At 37.3% G+C, this 18,445-nt stretch overlaps 2 protein-coding genes across 4 annotated transcripts; one reads left to right on the forward strand and one right to left on the reverse strand.

Annotated features, from left to right (window-relative positions):
- Positions 1 to 874: 874 nt before the first annotated feature.
- ihha (Indian hedgehog signaling molecule a) lies at positions 875 to 7,528 on the forward strand. The gene is made up of 3 exons (XM_058788104.1): positions 875 to 2,065; positions 3,782 to 4,043; positions 5,899 to 7,528. Exons 1-3 carry the CDS (start codon positions 1,766 to 1,768, stop codon positions 6,576 to 6,578), a joined length of 1,242 nt encoding a protein of 413 aa, XP_058644087.1. The 5' UTR covers positions 875 to 1,765; the 3' UTR covers positions 6,579 to 7,528.
- On the reverse strand, positions 6,496 to 18,160 carry slc23a3 (solute carrier family 23 member 3). 3 transcript variants are annotated; one of them, XM_058788102.1, is made up of 13 exons: positions 17,078 to 18,160; positions 16,669 to 16,805; positions 16,505 to 16,575; positions 16,311 to 16,384; positions 15,254 to 15,435; positions 15,017 to 15,101; positions 11,376 to 11,571; positions 11,014 to 11,264; positions 10,754 to 10,859; positions 9,466 to 9,633; positions 9,293 to 9,307; positions 8,526 to 8,782; positions 6,496 to 6,629 (listed from the first exon to the last, which is right to left on the reverse strand). In XM_058788102.1, exons 1-13 carry the CDS (start codon positions 17,207 to 17,209, stop codon positions 6,603 to 6,605), a joined length of 1,701 nt encoding a protein of 566 aa, XP_058644085.1. In that variant the 5' UTR covers positions 17,210 to 18,160; the 3' UTR covers positions 6,496 to 6,602. The 3 variants fall into 3 exon arrangements, with proteins under 3 accessions (XP_058644085.1, XP_058644084.1, XP_058644086.1); XM_058788101.1 differs by having other exon boundaries at positions 9,293 to 9,388; XM_058788103.1 differs by lacking the exons at positions 15,017 to 15,101; positions 15,254 to 15,435 and having other exon boundaries at positions 9,293 to 9,388.
- Between the last annotated feature and the right edge of the window lie 285 nt (positions 18,161 to 18,445).

The raw sequence follows: 18,445 nt of genomic DNA on the forward strand, positions 1-18,445 counted from the left end.
TGTAATATTGCATAACTTAATAGATCAGGACAAAAAAATAAAAATCACTTGTCTTTGACTCATAGGGTAGAGTCGGGGAAAACAATATATATATTTTTTTTTTCAGTGAAACAAAAGTTAAATGTGTTCGGAAAAGTTATCATAGTTTTAGTGACAATGACATAAATTATAAACCAAGTATGAAAAATGTCCAGAGTTTTCATGTTATTAGATTTTTAACAAAAATTTAATTTGTGCCAATGGGGAGTTTTACGTCGGATAAACGCCCCCCAGTATGAAAAAGCAATTTGATTTAAACATTTACAGCAAAATCAGAGTACAGGCAGTTTTAGCTTAAAAATAAAAAAAGCATATAATTCAATAATTATGAATTACAAAATTATAATAGTCTATTTGAAAAAAAAAAAAAAGTTAGCTGATGATAACTGGCTAGCTATAGCTACCTGATGCTAACTTGAGTTAATTTTAAATATAAAGTCCAAATATTTTTATTCACCCAACTAGTTAGAATACATTTGATGGAAAAACAAAGGATCTGATGTTCAGAACAGAATAACTACAGTAATTGTCCATTGCCCCCAGGGGTCGTTTTACCCTACACACTATGTTTGAAAAAAAAATTCTGTCATTCTGAAAATATAATTATATTTTTATTAAATAACACGTACTCCCTATCTACTCATATGGTATATAACTGTGATGTTCTAAAAAACAACAAGCTTTAAAACACTTTTTTTTATTATTACTGCTGAAAATTAGATAATTTACTGTCAAATCCGTTTACATCACCAGTGTAAGGTCCATGGTGAAAAATTATATATCACTCTTGTCAACGTAGTCCATAGTTACAATAAAAATGTATCTTGTGGTTATTTTGGGAAAAACAGTAGGGGGGCGTTTCCCCCCACTCTACCCTACGCAACGTCGTTACACCTGTCACCAAAAATGAACGGCCTAAACAAACGGGCGTCTTCTGATCAATAACTGATCAATCATTCAAACGAATGGGCCAGGTTCTAGTCTAGTGTGTTTCCTGTAGCGTATCAATGTTATAAAGAGGTAGGGGAGGGCAGCAGTCGCTCACGTTTGTTTGAGGAGCAGCCAGGCTCGTTCTCTATTTGTGGATCTATGAATGGGAGAGTCTGAGTCCACAGTTCTTCCCCGAGACTTTTGTTTGACCAGCCAGGCGCTGTGAAGCGTTAAAGGGAGCCGGTGGGTATACGACGCACCCAATGTGACCCATGGGGAGGAGTGGCAGGCAGGGATAGAGAGGGGCAAGAAACTGGCAGGGTGCGGTCTCAGTTCGCCGGCAACTCAGATCACTTGACGTGCGCCAAAGGACGTGCTCATTCAAAGACAGCAGCCGCAGCAGTCTCTCCGAGTCTGACAGCTCTCCCTGTGTGCGTCGGAGTCACCCTGTATCTCTCGCTCCTAGAATCTGTTAGATAAATAAATGGACTTGCCTGCTCGCTCTCATTTCGGTGATTTTCTCGAGAGACCAGCGTTTCGCATTCTATGGGCACTGAACACTTGGTATCACTGGATCTTTTCTCCGGCGTCTCTCCATGACAGCCTCTGCGTAAAGCGCCTTTTACGCACGGACGATGGCGAGGATAAGGGTGATAAAGAAATAGAGGTTTTGTCCTCCCCATCTTTTACCCCGTGGGGGGGGAATAAGGATCTTCCGGGGGGGTAGTTTCTCATTGAACGGCGAGCTGTGCCACCGCACCACTCCGTGTCGGAGTGCCCGGCGGGTTGGGGTGGAATGCGTCTCCCCGTGGTGTTTGGGCTCCTCGTCGGCTGCGCCCTGATTTTCGCACCTGTTAACGAGGGCTGTGGGCCGGGGAGGGGACATGGGAAAAGGCGGCCTCCAAAGAAACTGACACCCCTTAATTACAAGCAGTTTAGTCCAAATGTAGCCGAAAAGACACTGGGAGCCAGTGGGAGACACGAGGGCAAGATCACCAGGACCTCGGAGCGCTTTAAAGAGCTCACACCGAACTACAACCCCGATATCATCTTCAAAGATGAGGAGAACACAGGTGCGGATCGACTCATGACGCAGGTGAGCGACACTTGGATAATGCAGCTCGAATGAATTCAATTATCTGCCCATTAGAAACACACTCAGTGGCTTTGATTCGATTGCGAGCGCATTAAACCTGTTGCTCAGCGGTGTGCCCTTTGCTCAGTCCCACCGACGCGCTGCTATCGATCTTCACAGCTTTCAGAGGAATTGATTGCTGACAGCGGTTTGTCTCTTAAAATCGCTTAATAATAAAGCTTCTCCGATGGCTCTCGGGTTAAGCAGAGAATCTTATGGTTTTAAAAACCTTATGATTGGGTTCTTGAGTTTGGCTGTGTGGTTCTTTGGGGATTTAAAAAAGTTATTGATGTTACGTTGCTGGTCCTTCAGATCAGCATATCGGTCGGTTTCTTTGTTCTTCAAAGCAGAAAACAGATCGTTCACTGAATGACTAGAGAATATGATGTTCTTATGATGGTTCTCTGTGGATCTTACAGGTCATTCAAGGAAAATCTATGTCTAGGATACTTTTCAATGTGTTCATTTTATGCAATTGATCTAAATAGCAGTGCTTATTTTGCATGATGCGAACGATATAAAATATCTTTTTGATGTAATACTTCACCAGCAAAAACTTTCTCATGTTAACTCGCTCTAAAACTAACTTATTAGTCATAATTTAAATGTAAATAGTTTCCAAAAATAAGTAAACTTTCCATTTAGTTTGTGGTTTATTTAAACAATTCGTAAATGAATCTTAAATGACTCATGAATCTGAACTTATGACTCTATTTCCTTTCCAAATAATGAAACCGATATTGCCTGAAATCGTGGGTAGTTACAGTATATCTGTGCTTTGGCAATGAACACTTGTTTCCATGCCGAAATATGAATTTGCTGTTAAAAGCAAATTTGTCTTGTGTATTCTAAAGGGTGGTGAATGTGGTTAGGTTAAATGAGTAAAAGTGAATCACTCAACATTTTGTACCTTGGTCGTTGAAAAATACCTGTGGGATGGTAAAAATAAGTCAGTATATATTTGTGGGTTCAAGCATCGCTCAGTTCTCCTCATGATTCAATAATTTGTCATTATGTAATGTTTTACGTGGGTGCTTTTGAAACCAACCTCTTCGGGCATGAAAGAGAGGTGCCTGGGTTAAAAACAAAAACTGTTGCATATCGTATGACATGTTAATGTGGAAAAACTGGGATTACAGAAACACTTTTAATTAGTTAATATAGGAATAAATTCTCATTTATTTAGGAAAGCAAAAACTAATTATTGGAAAGTGTACGATGGAAAGCACTGCATGGAAGATACAAAACAGGGTAAACAAATGGAAGCTAAAAACTAATTTCCAAAATGTCACTTAAATCAGAGTAATCAAATCATCTTAATGCAAACAAGATTTAGCCCATTCATTTATTTCACATATTATTTGTGTGTTATAGCCATATGCTTCAACTCACTAAAGAGGTGATCCTGGATTCTTGCAGATCTCTGGATATGTTTTTATTTTTATACCAGAAATCAGTGTAATTTGCATCAATTCTGCCTGTCTTCTGTCTTGCCCTGTGTTGTAAGTGTGTGTGTGTGTGTGTGTGAGAGTGAGAGAGAGAGATTCACTCTGTTTTGCCCTTTGGAGTTATAACTCGTCTTGTTTGCGTATTTCTTGCAAAATTCCAGTAAATGCAGGCCATCATCTTCCACGTGTGTAACCCAGGTTTAAACATCTTTCCTTGTTGCGTTCACAGCGCTGTAAAGATAAGCTGAACTCTCTGGCTATCTCTGTGATGAACATGTGGCCCGGGGTGAAGCTCAGGGTGACCGAGGGTTGGGATGAAGACGGCAATCACTTTGAAGATTCGCTGCATTACGAAGGAAGAGCTGTCGATATCACCACCTCTGATCGTGACCGTAATAAATATGGCATGTTGGCACGTCTTGCGGTGGAGGCTGGATTTGACTGGGTCTACTATGAGTCCAAATCTTACATCCACTGCAGCGTCAAATCAGGTAGGGCTGAGACTACATATATCTGTTTATTTACAATATGAAGCGTAACCATATCCAATGTGCTATAGAGAGTGATATAATGTAACATTCAGCCACAGACTTTATTCATTGAACTTCAATAGTTTACATTTATAGTTGAGTTCACCACATCTAAAAGGGGAAAATTGGAATATTATGTGAATTTAAAAAACAAGGTTATGATTGATGGTGGAAAACTGTCCGGTCTGATCTCTGATGTTTGAACTAAGAGACTTCGGACTGAAAGGTTCATATGCGTTCAGTGTGCAGTTAAATCAGGTGTGTCCTATTGTGATGAAGATGGTCATTTCTCATTAACTTGGGTGAGATAAGTGGTAGACCTGGGATGAAGGTAACAACAGGTAACAGACCACATCATTAAACCTTAAACACCTGCCTCTACCTGAGTCACCAGAGACCAAATTATTGGCCAGACAAGCAGGAAAGTAAAAGTGCACCCATTTAGTGTTTTATTGTCTCTTCTTTTCTCTTGACCTGCATTTTTATTTTTTTGGATGCTAAAAATGACCTGTTGCACACATTGTCTTCTCATTGAAGATAATGAAATAATAATTTAATTTAACACACATCCTTTCCACACAAACACATATATGACTGGAACAACAAAAAAGCCCAGCAAACTTGCAATGCCTTTTCTTCATGATATTTCTTTCTGCAAATGCTTTGGATTATTTGTTTATCTCATCACCTATAGCTACCAATAAGAATCTGGGACTATTTAACTTGGTAATTTATTCAACTTCAATCAGTTCCTCAGAATTCATCAGATCTTCCTGCATAGGCAGTGCAGAAAAAGGTCTATAGATTTGGATTAGGTCTGACTATAAAGTATCTGTAGAGTATTTCACCATTGCTAGAGAGAAATGAGACCTGTGTGTGGACATATTTGAGGCCCTTCTGTTATCTTTCTGATAGAGCATGCAAACACAAGCAAGACCTGTTGTCTACTTCTGCTTTATCAAAGTCCTCTATAGGTGTGTTCTTCAGTTGGCTTCTTCAACTGTTATTGCAAGATTTCAGGCACGTACTTCAGTATAAAAAGAAGAAAGATACAGTTAACCAGAGATGATACAACATTCAGAACTCAAATATAAACAAAACAGTATTAAATTTGGAGTTGTGAGCACACATACATATGCTAGAAGTGCATAAGAGTAAATATGTATGCGTGTGTGTTTATGTAAGAGAGAGAGAATGTGCCTTAAGAAGTAGGACTGGCTGCTAAAGTGCTGTGAGATGATTAACCAACCCCTTTGTTTTCCAGACGGCAACTCTGTTGTCCCCTTTTCTCAGATCTCTTATCTTATCACCTGGCCTTGGTACTAACCTTTCCCAAATATTTGTGTAGGACTCAACAGAGACTTAAGACTCATTCCGGTTTTTGTAGAGCATACATCGCTCCAGACCCCAGTCACTTCTGTTGGACAGAAGTCATAGGGAGCTGGGATTCAATCAAGTGGTTATTTATTAGCTTTTATTGCATTTTTACCTGCTGACTAGAGTCATGCAAAAAAACGAATTAGCTTGAAGGATGGCGCTTGAAATGTTTGCCTGCACACGCCAGGTTATTTTGCCACTGCAGCTCTCTGTTTGATTGGATTTTTATGGGTTTACAATGAGAACGGGAGTGTGTTTGTGTATGGGTGTGTGTGCATTAAAGATTGAAGATTAATCTGAGAAAGGCACTGTGCCATCTGAACAATCCAAACCCGAGCTTTAATAAACACCCGAGACCTTTGGAATTATTTTAGGCTACTGTGAAAAGGGATGATTTTATTGTTAATTTGTCATTGTATTCTCTCTATTTCTCTTTCAGAGCACTCTGTGGCTGCAAAGACCGGCGGCTGTTTTCCCGCATCGGCTCTTGTCACCGTTGAGGATGGAAGCGTGAAGACTATGGACAGCTTGCAGCCTGGAGAAAAAGTACTCGCTTCATCAGAGAGCGACGGGAGCGGGCCGCTCATCTACAGCGACGTCATTGCCTTCCTAGACCGCGATCCTTCCGCAGAGAAGCAGTTCTATGCCGTCGAGACGCACTCGGGTGCTAAACTGACCTTGACGGCGGCGCATCTCCTGTTTGTATCCGAAGGGAACTGCTCAGGGCCAGTAGCGAGTGCAGAGCTGAAGTCTGTATTTGCTAGTGACGTGCTGCCAGGGCAGTGCGTGGTGTCCACACGAGGAGCAGGACAGCAGGGACATCTGTCCCGGGTCACTAGGATCCAAATACAGGAGGACAAGGGGGTTTTTGCGCCGCTCACCCGCCACGGCACGGTGGTGGTCAATGGCGTGGTTTCCTCCTGCTACGCGGCCGTGGACCAGCACTGGCTGGCTCACTGGGCTTTCGGCCCACTCAGGGTACTTTATAGCTGGGGAGGGACAGTTGGACATCAGGCTGTGGGGATACACTGGTATTCCTCACTGCTGCACTGGGTTGGGACTCATGTGCTGGATCCAACACACTTCCATCCCTGGAGCATGATGGACAATGACAGATGAAAGCAAGCAGGGGGAATGAGAATGTCACTCGAAAACCAGTTTTGGAAGGATCTAAAGAAAGCAAAGTAAGAACACAATCAGTTATGAATAGACCCTAAAAGACTAGAAAGGATGCAGCTTTTCTATGGGTCGAGCCTCGTTTGAGGAAGTGACAAAATTGATCTTTAAAACCCATATTTAACACTTTCAGATGGGTTTTCTATACTGCCTACACTGGAACATTATCACAAATATATCAAGACGCACACATTTCCGCTCAGATATCTCCTATTCAGTCTCTTTCTCTTTTTTACACACATACACATTCACTAAACATATTGTTATAGGCGTGGAAGTGAGGAACTATAGATGAATTTGCTTTATACTCAGGTATGCAGTGACTCAACCACAGGCAATCAGACCAACGCGGCCTGATAAGGTTTGAGTTGGAGGAGGAAGTTCTGTTAGAAAAGAAATGAGAGTGGAAGGTATACACAAACACACCCATAGAAACATACACTTTACGACTGGGTTAAGGCCTTTAAACATCAGGAAAATGTACTTTCAGGTCCAGAGCGGTTCACGGTAACTGTTTTGCATTCATTCATATGGTCAGTTACATGTTTCTCACTGTAAACGTAGAGGTGTCTGTCCCAACTTAATCAAGTATTTAATGGTCACATTGTACACTGTATTTCTCCATCTAGCATACATAAGGGTGTTGAGTGCTTTTATGAAGGCTTCATTCGAACAAATTAAGAGTTTACTCTGTGCAATGTGTAGCAATGTTTATGCCAGTTTATGTAGTCCTTATGTGTGCTTTATGCAGTAATACTCAGTTTCCCATACAACTTACTGTATTTATCTGTTTTGTGGCATTATTTACATTTTACTTAAAGATGTCAGAAATTATATAATATTTGTAAAACTATTTAAAGATCTATTTTTCAGAATTAAAGATTATGGAAATATCTGCCTTTGTCTTTCTTTAGTCTCCTGACAAAATTTCTCTGTTTTCAGAACTCCATGTTAAAACGTATAGGGTGTATTAATAGAGTGCATTAGTGTTCAGACACTTTTTCAGCAGCGTTGGTTCCTGAAGTATTTTTTCCATTCATTTTTCCAATAGGGATTTTAAACAACTTCATTATGGCATTACAGGCCATGAACCAAATCAACCAGCTATGAGGTTAATCACATCATCACAAACCTTTATTTAATGTGCAAAAGGTATTCGAAAATCAGACATAAAGACAAAGGTACAATACTGTGTACTGGATTTAGTGAGGGAAAGAACTACAATCCAATGAAGCATTGCGAATGACATAAAAACAATATTTTTTACATTTATTGAAAATATTCTCATATATAAAAATATTTAACTATTTTAAGAGTAGGTACACCAGAGTGATTCATGCAGTGGACATTCTCTGCAAGCTCTCTTGCCAAATTTGCTCACTTGCTCTCTCATTGGTGGAATTTTCTGCAAGGTATCATGGGTAATGTAGTTTTTCCCACTACAAATTCTAAGAAAAGTATTTACCACCGATCAAGAATCTCGGAGCTCAAAACAGGTCTTAAAAATCTTTAAAAATTATCTTAAAAATCAATTTTCCTATAGAGAAAATGAATGGGATTTCACTTCCGAAACTCAACTGTTGCACTCTATCCAGTGATTCTCAACCGGGAGCTGGGACCTCAAATTAATATATTACTATTAATAAATTATTAATAATAGTAATATTATTCATAAAATAAAACAATCTAACTAAACTTAAATGATCTAATAAATACATTTAAAAATTTGTTGATTAATAGGGGGCCCTCGAGGCAAAAAAGTTGAGAACAAATGAATTAACACAAAACTGACAATACATAACTCACTCATAAACATAATACAGTTTATAAAAAGCAAACCAGAAGTTAAATACAAAAACCTAAAATAAAAGTTGCACCAAAAATTCAGACCGTGCTAACACCAGCATCCTTGTCCGGTAATAAGCTAGACATCTCTGGTACAGCCACTACCACCTCTTCAACCGGTGGGCTTCTGCAGGCACAGAACGGGACGGTTCTCAAGCCGCTCAGGTCCAGCACTTTCATCACAGGTGGAGGTGGGTCATACACCGCGTCTGGACTACGGCTGTAACCCTGCTGCTGGTCAGCCAGAGACAGAATCTTCTTTGTGCCTTCATGTCGCACAAGACCCCTCTCAGGCAAAGTCCCTAAATAGCAAAAATCACAGACATTAATTCAGTGCTTTATTTTAAGAATATTATTTTAGAATATTGCGAAAGAGTTCAAATAAATGCTGTTCTTTTTAACTTTCTATTCATCAAAAATCCTGAAATAAAAATTATCACAGTTTCCACTAAAATATGAAGCAGCACAACTGTTTTCAACATTGATAATAATAAGAAATGTTTCTTGAGCATCAAATCAGCATATTAGAATGATTTCTGAAGGATCATGTGACACTGAAGACTGGAGTAATGATGCTGAAAATTCAGCTTTGCATCACAGGAATAAATTAAATGTTAAAATATATTAAAATAGAAAACTGTCATTTTAAATTGTAATAATCATTTTCACAATATTACTGTTTTTACTGTATTTTTAATCTAATACTGTAAATAAATGCAGCCTTGGTGAGCATTTATATGAGACTTTCTTTTAAAAACAATCTTTTTAGACCACAAACTTTTGAATGGTAGTGTATTTCTGTGTTGTTTTACCTGAAACAGTGTGCTCTAGAAGAAAAGCCAAAACCCCCACAAAGAAAACGGGTAAGGTTAAAAGAGACTGGAGAAAAACATCAACACTGGGTACACCTGAACACAAAGAGATGAAAATTCATTCAATGAAAGAGACCCATGTCTTTTAATGAAGCGGGTGCATTATACCATACCTGTTTGTATAAAACTAGAGTGAAGTCTGAACCAGCGAGGCAGTGCTAATGACATGAACACTGTAAAGCCGATGTTGAAAATGTTGCGTCCAGAGTCAACATCTGCATGTTGGAAATAAGTTATGCCTGTTGCTACGGCAAGCGTGTAGGTCACGCCGAGCAAAGCACCTGAGAGAACAAGAGCATACGCAAACATTTAGACTTAGTCCTAACAAACTAATTGGGCTGAAACCATAACTATAAGTTGACCTGATGAAACCTAAACCTGCACACACCTGTGTGGATTTGTGTATGCAGTCAAGAAAGACAGAGAGATATAGTATTTAGGTGGAGGATGACTTTCGAAGATGGAAAGTACATTACTGGTCAAAACTTTGCATTAACGTTTGGAAAAAAGTTTCTTATTCTCACCGAGGCTGCATTTATTTGATTAAAAATACAGTCAAAACAGTAATATTGTGAAATATTATTATTTAAAATAACTGTTTCCTATTTGAATATATTTTAAAGTGTAATTAACTCCTGTGATGCAAAGCTGAATTTTCAGCATCATTACTCCAGTCTTCAGTGTCACATGATCCTTCAGAAATCATTCTAATATGCTGATGTGCTGCTTGAGAAATTTTTACTGTTATTACCAATCTTGAAAACAGTTGTGTTGCTTAATATTTCTTAATAATATTTTTATTTTTATTAATATTATGAACAATTATTATGGATACTCAATTATTAATACTGGTTATTGTTATTATCAATGCTGAAAACATTTTTGCTGCTTCCTCTATTTTTATTTATTTATTTTATTTTTTGATGAACAGATATTTATTTTAAATAGAACTATTTTGTAACAGTATAAATCTCTTTATTATCAGTTTTGATCAATTTAATGCATCCTTGCTGATTAAAAGTGTTATTTTTTTATTTATTTATTTTTTTAAACCCAAACTTTTGACCACAAAAATATTCAGCAACACAACTGTTTTCAACATTGATAATAATAAAAAATGTGTCTTGAGCAGCAAATCAAGTCATGTGACACTGAAGACTGGAGTATAATGGCTGCTGGAAATTCAGTTTTGCCATCACAGGAATAAATCACATTTTTAAATATATTGAAACTTATAAATTGTAATAATATTTCACAATACTATTGATTTGACTATATATTTTGATCAAATAAATGCAGCCTTGGTAAGCATAACAGACTTCTTTCAATAAAAAAATCTTAATTATTCCAAACTTTTGTCCATCTAGTGTATAATACATAAAAATATAAAATGATGATCACCATGGATGGCCAGAGGGACTGAGCAGAGCATCTGAGCTAATTGAGGAGACACACCCAGAATTAACAACAACACCCCAGCGAGCTGCACTGTGCTCCGGGACCCAGACTGAGAGAAACAGAGAAACATCATGAAGAGATGTTACAATACACATTTAAGTTAATGATAAACTTAAAAATGTTGCAATAAACATAAAAAAGTTAATCCTAGGCAAACTTCACAATCATAATACTTTTGTGAAGTCATCAATACAGTCTCTTACCTGGCTGAGCCCAATAACACATGCGTTAGGCACGCTGCTGCACAGTCCTACTGGCGCCCCCATCAGGCCAGAGAGCACACTTCCCAGTCCATCCACACACAGGCCCCTGTTACAGGCATGTGCTGGGGGCACAGGAACCTTCAGGAGCCGAGCTGCCACCACGTACACAGCCGGAGAGCTAATGCTGCTAGACAGGCCTCCTGCCACTCCTGCGGCAATGCTTTTTCCAGACAGCAGGGGGAGTGCTGGCGCTGAAAGTACACAAAAAAACATAAAGATCAAAAAAACATGTGAGGAAAAAGTAACATTTTGAGCAAGCTGCAACAAGGCTACTAAAACTGAAAACAGATCTTTCACATTACCAGGAAGGGGAAAGTCCAGCCAGGGTACAGAGTCATTAGGAAAGCCAAAGTCAGATGAGTGTGGACCGTTCCTGGACTGAATGAAGGTGGCGTTTCTCTTTGTTGAGAGCATCTGAGTCACAGAGTTCAGATGGACATGTCCCCAGTGCACCAGTGCAGCACAAACACCACACGTCACCATCACAGACAGAAGTACCTAGGCACAAAGAGCAGGGACAATATATCTGTTAAAAAAACCTACCTGTGTACATACAGTGACCCAACAGTATATGGACCCATTAGTACATAAATTAAAAAATAATAATAATAATAAAAAAAAAGTTAAGTGAAGTTGACAAATCACTTCAATTATTTTTTTTAATTATTATTTACTTAATCATTTTAAGGCAATGGGTTTCCTCAATTTTTCTAAGTTAAGTCAACTTATCACTTTTTACAGTGTGTGATAAGTTTGTTTTGTTCTGTATTTATTTGAAATATAAATTTTTACATTATAAATGTCTTTACTTTCACTTTTGACCAATTTAATGCATCTTTGTTGAATAAAAGGCTAACATTTCTTTCTTTTTTAAAAAAAATCTTATTGGCCCCAAACTTTTCAGCAATAATTTTAAATATATTCCAACCTTTAAAAACAAAACAAGCATTAATCTACACTGTAAAAAGTGAAAGCTGACTTAACTTAAAAAAATTGAGGAAACCCGTTGTAAGTACATAATAATTAAAAAAAAAAAAAAAAAAGTTAAGTGAGACAATTCAAATAACTTATTTTTTTAATTATCATTTACTTAAAAATTTTAAGGCAATGGGTTTACTCAATTTTTTTAAGTTAAGTCAGCTTATCACTTTTTACAGTGTAGGTTAATGTTAATTTTTTACATATACAGTGGGGCAAAAAAGTATTTAGTCAGCCACCAATTGTGCAAGTTCTCCCACTTAAAAAGATGAGAGAGGCCTGTAATTTTCATCATAGGTATACCTCAACTATGAGAGACAAAATGAGAAAAAAAATCCAGAAAATCACATTGTAGGATTTTTAAAGAATTTATTTGCAAATTATGGTGGAAAATAAGTATTTGGTCAATAACAAAATTTCATCTCAATACTATATACCCTTTGTTGGCAATGACAGAGGTCAAACGTTTTCTGTAAGTCTTCACAAGGTTTTCACACACTGTTGCTGGTATTTTGGCCCATTCCTCCATGCAGATCTCCTCTAGAGCAGTAATGTTTTGGGGCTGTCGCTGGGCAACACGGACTCCAAAGATTTTCGATGGGGTTGAGATCTGGAGACTGGCTAGGCCACTCCAGGACCTTGAAATGCTTCTTACGAAGCCACTCCTTCGTTGCCAGGCGGTGTGTTTGGGATCATTGTCATGCTGAAAGACCCAGCCATGTTTCATCTTCAATGCCCTTGCTGATGGAAGGAGGTTTTCACTCAAAATCTCACGATACATGGCCCCATTCATTCTTTCGTTTACACGGATCAGTCGTCCTGGTCCCTTTGCAGAAAAACAGTCCCAAAGCATGATGTTTCCACCCCCATGCTTCACAGTAGGTATGGTGTTCTTTGGATGCAACTCAGCATTCTTTCTCCTCCAAACACGACAAGTTGAGTTTTTACCAAAAAGTTCTATTTTGGTTTCATCTGACCATATGACATTCTCCCAATCCTCTTCTGGATCATCCAAATGCTCTCTAGCAAACTTCAGACGGGCCGGACATGTACTGGCTTAAGCAGGGGGACACGTCTGGCACTGCTGGATTTGAGTCCCTGGCGGCGCAGTGTGTTACTGATGGTAGCCTTTGTTACTTTGGTCCCAGCTCTCTGCAGGTCATTCACTAGGTCCCCCCGTGTGGTTCTGGGATTTTTGCTCACAGTTCTTGTGATCATTTTGACCCCACGGGGTGAGATCTTGCGTGGAGCCCCAGATCGAGGGAGATTATCAGTGGTCTTGTATGTCTTCCATTTTCTAATAATTGCTCCCACAGTTGATTTCTTCACACCAAGCTGCTTACCTATTGCAGATTCAGTCTTCCCAGCCTGGTGCAGGTCTACAATTTTGTTTCTGGTGTCCTTTGACAGCTCTTTGGTCTTGGCCATGGTGGAGTTTGGAGTTGGACTGTTTGAGGTTGTGGACAGGTGTCTTTTATACTGATAACAAGTTCAAACAGATGCCATTAATACAGGTAACGAGTGGAGGACAGAGGAGCCTCTTAAAGAAGAAGTTACAGGTCTGTGAGAGCCAGAAATCTTGCTTGTTTTTAGGTGACCAAATACTTATTTTACCGAGGAATTTACCAATTAATTCTTTAAAAATTCTACAATATGATTTTCTGGATTGAGGTATATCTATGATGAAAATGACAGGCCTCTCTCATCTTTTTAAGTGGGAGAACTTGCACAATTGGTGGCTGACTAAATACTTTTTGCCCCAATTTACTGATACATTTTAGCATTTATATTTATAAATTAACATTAATAAATGCTGTAAAAAATACACCAAAATTGGATAATGTAATTCATACACACTGAGAAAAAAAATAAATAAATAATTGTTTCAACTTAAAATAATTTGTTACCCCGCTGACTTAATTTTTTTAGTTTAGTCAACTTGAAATTTTAAGTTACTCAATGTTAATTTAAGGGACAACTCGAATATTTTGACTAAACTAAAACTTCTAAGTCAGCGGGGTAACAAATTATTTTAAGTTGAAACAACTATTTTTTTTTTACAGTGCATTTTAAGCTGCACACAAACACTCCCACATCAAAACATTTACACAGACGCACACAGATGGATGAGAACAATAACTAGACAGTCAGGCACTGTCTAGTTCCACACAGCAGAGAAAAACCAATAAGGATTTCCCAAAAGCAAGATTCCAATTCGAGCTTACGATCACTCATAAAAAGCTTTAAACTGTTTCCCATAACCTTTGACAACATTCAACCTCATATTAAATTAAGAACATTTTAGCCAAAGATCACTGTAACACAAGGCACATCTTCGTTGGGAAACTTTGCCCCGATCAATGATATAATCTTCTTACAGGCAAAACACTGATCTAATGTACTGCAGGTTAAAAGCTGTAAAAGAGCTCGACTATCAGTGCAACACAGGAAATCCCATAAATCATGACTGAAGGTGTCTGTGTTAGACTAGTTTTGGAAGTGAAAGTAAACTTCTTTTTTAGCAGAAAGTCCCACAACATTAGAAAGTGAAGAAACACTTGGAGAAATGGCTCTCAAAATCAAACTAACAGCTGGAATACGCTACACTTTTCCAGTCTGGACGAGTGAAAGCTTGCGAAAGTCAGAGACAGACTGCAGATTTTTTTTTAAATCGTGTAGTTGTGTGATGGGCACTGACTCTGATTTTTTAGCTTTAAACTATGATTCCATCCAGCTGGAGGATATCAAACATGTCTAATATTTCAATTATTTCTTATTTCAATTTGTCTCTTAGAGGCACATGTTTCTGTGCAAGTTAGCGTGTGATCCGAAGTCATTTAGTGTATGATGCTCTATATAGCCATTTACAAAGAAATCAGCAAGTGTATCATAGTGTTTTAAAATCAGTTCAGTCTTATAGTGTATTCCAGCCAAGAAACCCTAAAACACCCTTAATTTGACTCACAGAAAGTCTCTTGCAGACGGAGAACACCGACAGCTGCAGAAAGTAGTGCAGGTGCTGTGACAGGATCACCAGAAGAACAATTGCCCTGAGAAAAAAAAAAAAAAGGTGGAAATAGGGTGTTTGTTCAATTATTGTTTAATTACTAATGTAAAGAATATTACAAATGACTAATATTATAAACTGCTGTTTTTTTTTTCTGGACAGTATATCAAAGACTTCAGGAAAGTGTCTGCTTACAGTGCAGCCATGCCCCAGTGGTCAGAACAAAACAGTGCTGCCTCCCTGAAGATGGAAAAACCCAGAATGCAGAGAAGAGGAGCCAGAACTAATGGTCCACAATGTCCCAGTGCAAAGCCAGCCAGACCAGTCAAACCCACAGCGAGCTGCACCAAACCTGCAACCACAGCCATGCCTTTCAACTGCACACACACCAACACATACACACAATACGCCAGGTATAATGAAACTTTAATGGACAAGCATTGACAAACTTGCACAGATACATTTAGTATACACAAATCAAGATGATAAATATGAACTACCAATATAATATATATATATATATATATATATATATATATATAAAATATCTGCTTATCTAAAAAAAAACATTGCTATATTACAGTTTGGTGATATTTTGAATTAGATTTTATTTTAAAAAGTAATACTGTGGATATTATTACAAATACTTTCACAATAACTGTTTTGTTTAAATTAATTTTTAAAATGTAATTTATTCTAATAACGCAAAACTGAATTTTCAACATCATTACTTCAGTCTTCAAAGTCACATGATCCTTCAGAAATCACTGCAATATGCTAATTTGGTGCCCAAGAAGCATTTCTATTAATTTAGTATCATTTATCATTACTATTATATTTTTTGTTAATATTTTGAATTCTATTTTTTCACTTTAATTTTAGTTAAAGTTGTAGCAATTTTGTTGTGTTTTGTCATTTTTATTATTTCTTTTATATATAGGTTTTTTTCAAATTTATTAATTTGTTTATTTATTTTATTTCAAGAAGCACATTTTTTATTTACCTTTAAAAGTCCTTAAATAAATAAATACATAAATACATATTTTATTTCAGTTAGCATTTATTTTATTTCAAGTAGCAGAACTGTTTAAATGGTTTTAGTTAGCTATAATAAATTAATTAATTAAATAAATAAAATTGGCCTACTTCTTTTTGGTACGTGGGATCTGCTGTTACTATGCGCTACTGTTAAACAATGTGACAATGGAGGGTGGTCTGAATGTTCAGCACCATGGACAGCACTGTGCTCTACCTCTCTTATTGGGTGCGCTGGGGCCACAGGCTCCTCTGGTTCAGTGCACTGCCCCCTGCAGGCCACAGCAGTCCCTAACACACAATACAATCGGCACCCAATGACATTTTTTTTTTCTGTAGATGGGTTTCATTGGGTTTGTTAGTATGTTTAATTGGGTAGATTTTTTTTTAGATGTCTTTGGCCATTCTCACCTGACTGAGCTGAAAGCAGAGTCAAGGCAGGGATCAGAAAGTCCAAAGATGGAGCCAGGATCAATGGCAAACTAAACAGAGGAAACATTGGACTTAATCCTATAGATGCTTTAGAACAACTATATCAGCTTACATGGAAAGCAACAAGGTAAATGTAATCTTACCGTGATCCAATCCAGCTCTGCAGCAGTGTAGATATACCTGAGCAAAAGAGCACGTAGGCCACTATTCTTTCTTTATCTACTTCCTGAATTAGTGTATCCACAACCAGCGCACACAGAGAGGACAGTACCAACACATGCTGTATAGAGACAGAGAACAAAACAGATTTGACTTTTGTGAGACTCTGAGAACTTCCCGTTTATGTAATTCATTACGAGGTAAGATTTCAGCATTTGTAACTAAAATATGAAAGTATATTTTCAAGTTATAAAAGAAAATCAAGGATGACTTATAGTATATAGCTGTGATCCACGCAGGAGTTAAAGTGCATGCTTTTATTTTGTACTCTACTGCGTTATGACTTTATTAACTTGCAAAAGAGATAAGAAATATCAATAAATAAATACTTACTTGGAGTGCAAGGGCAATATTCAGCAACAACGAAGGACTGGAATTCACATCTAGGCTCTCTATTCTTCCAGGCCTTTCTGGGTCCAAAGGTTGCTCTTTACATGACAGTTTCTTACATCTATCAGTCTTCATCGCCTTTTTCTTTCCTTCTTCTTTGTCTTTCCTTAAAATACTACTTGTGCTGTCACTCTGTTTACAGTGTTAACTAATTCCTTCTTTCTCTCTCTCTCTCTCTCCGTTTCCTCCTCATATGATGGCCTTTGACTCAGTTATGCAACGTGTGGTTTTTCATCAGCATTACTCCTTTTAATCATTATCTTCCCATTGACTTAAAATAACAATGGATTATTGCAACAGCTTTGCTTGGAAAGCTGATATGACTTGTGGAGAAATCTGTGATTTTTCACTGCTAGATTACTCTTAAAACTTAGCCTTTTGAAAAAGAAGTGTGTTTAATTGTGATAAATGTGCAATTGTAGTGTACTTCAAATCTTAAAGGCATTCTTTCAAAAACTGTGCTTGCAGCTCATATATGAAATAAAATGGCATTTAAGCACACGTACAGAGAGCAAAATGAAAAGTTTTACTTTAAAATACATTTTAAATCATTATTGTAATTATCTTTTGTCATGCTTTAAAGAAGTGCACTTATTTAGATGTGTTGACTAACATACTAAAGCACACGTAAAGTACTTGATCATAATTTTAACTGTAGTGTATATTACGTTTAAAATTGATAAATTTGACCCTGGACCACAAAACCAGTCTTAAGTGTCAATTTTGCGAAATTGAGATTTATACATCATCTGAAAGCTGAATAAATAAGCTTTCCATTGATTTATGGTTTGTTAGGATATGACAATATTTGGCTGAGATACAACTATTTGAAAATCTGGAATCTGAGGGTGCAAAAAAATCTAAATATTGAGAAAATCGCCTTTAAATTTGTCCAAATGAAGTTCTTAGCAATGCATATTAATGATCAAAAATGAAGTTTTGATATATTTACAATACGAAATTTACAAAATATCTTCATGGAACATGATCTTTACTTAATATCCTAATGATTTTTGGCATGAAAGAATTGCTATTGCTACAAATATACCCCAGCGACTTAAGACTGGTTTTGTGGTCCAGTGTCACAAATTATAAATATACACTAAATTGAAACTTCATTACAAATGGGTAATTACAAATATATTTGTATATTACAAATAAATATTCAGTAGAAAATCTTAATTTCAGCAGTGCACTTTTTCATGAAATTACAGTTATTAAGATCCTGAAGTCCTACTAAAGTGGGTCATAAAGGCACTCTAATTTTTATCTAATTGCATTTCATATTAATTTATTCTATTATATGTTTTA

Source organism: Onychostoma macrolepis, chromosome 09, assembly GCF_012432095.1.
Source record: "Onychostoma macrolepis isolate SWU-2019 chromosome 09, ASM1243209v1, whole genome shotgun sequence".
NCBI classification, from domain to species: Eukaryota; Metazoa; Chordata; class Actinopteri; order Cypriniformes; family Cyprinidae; genus Onychostoma; species Onychostoma macrolepis.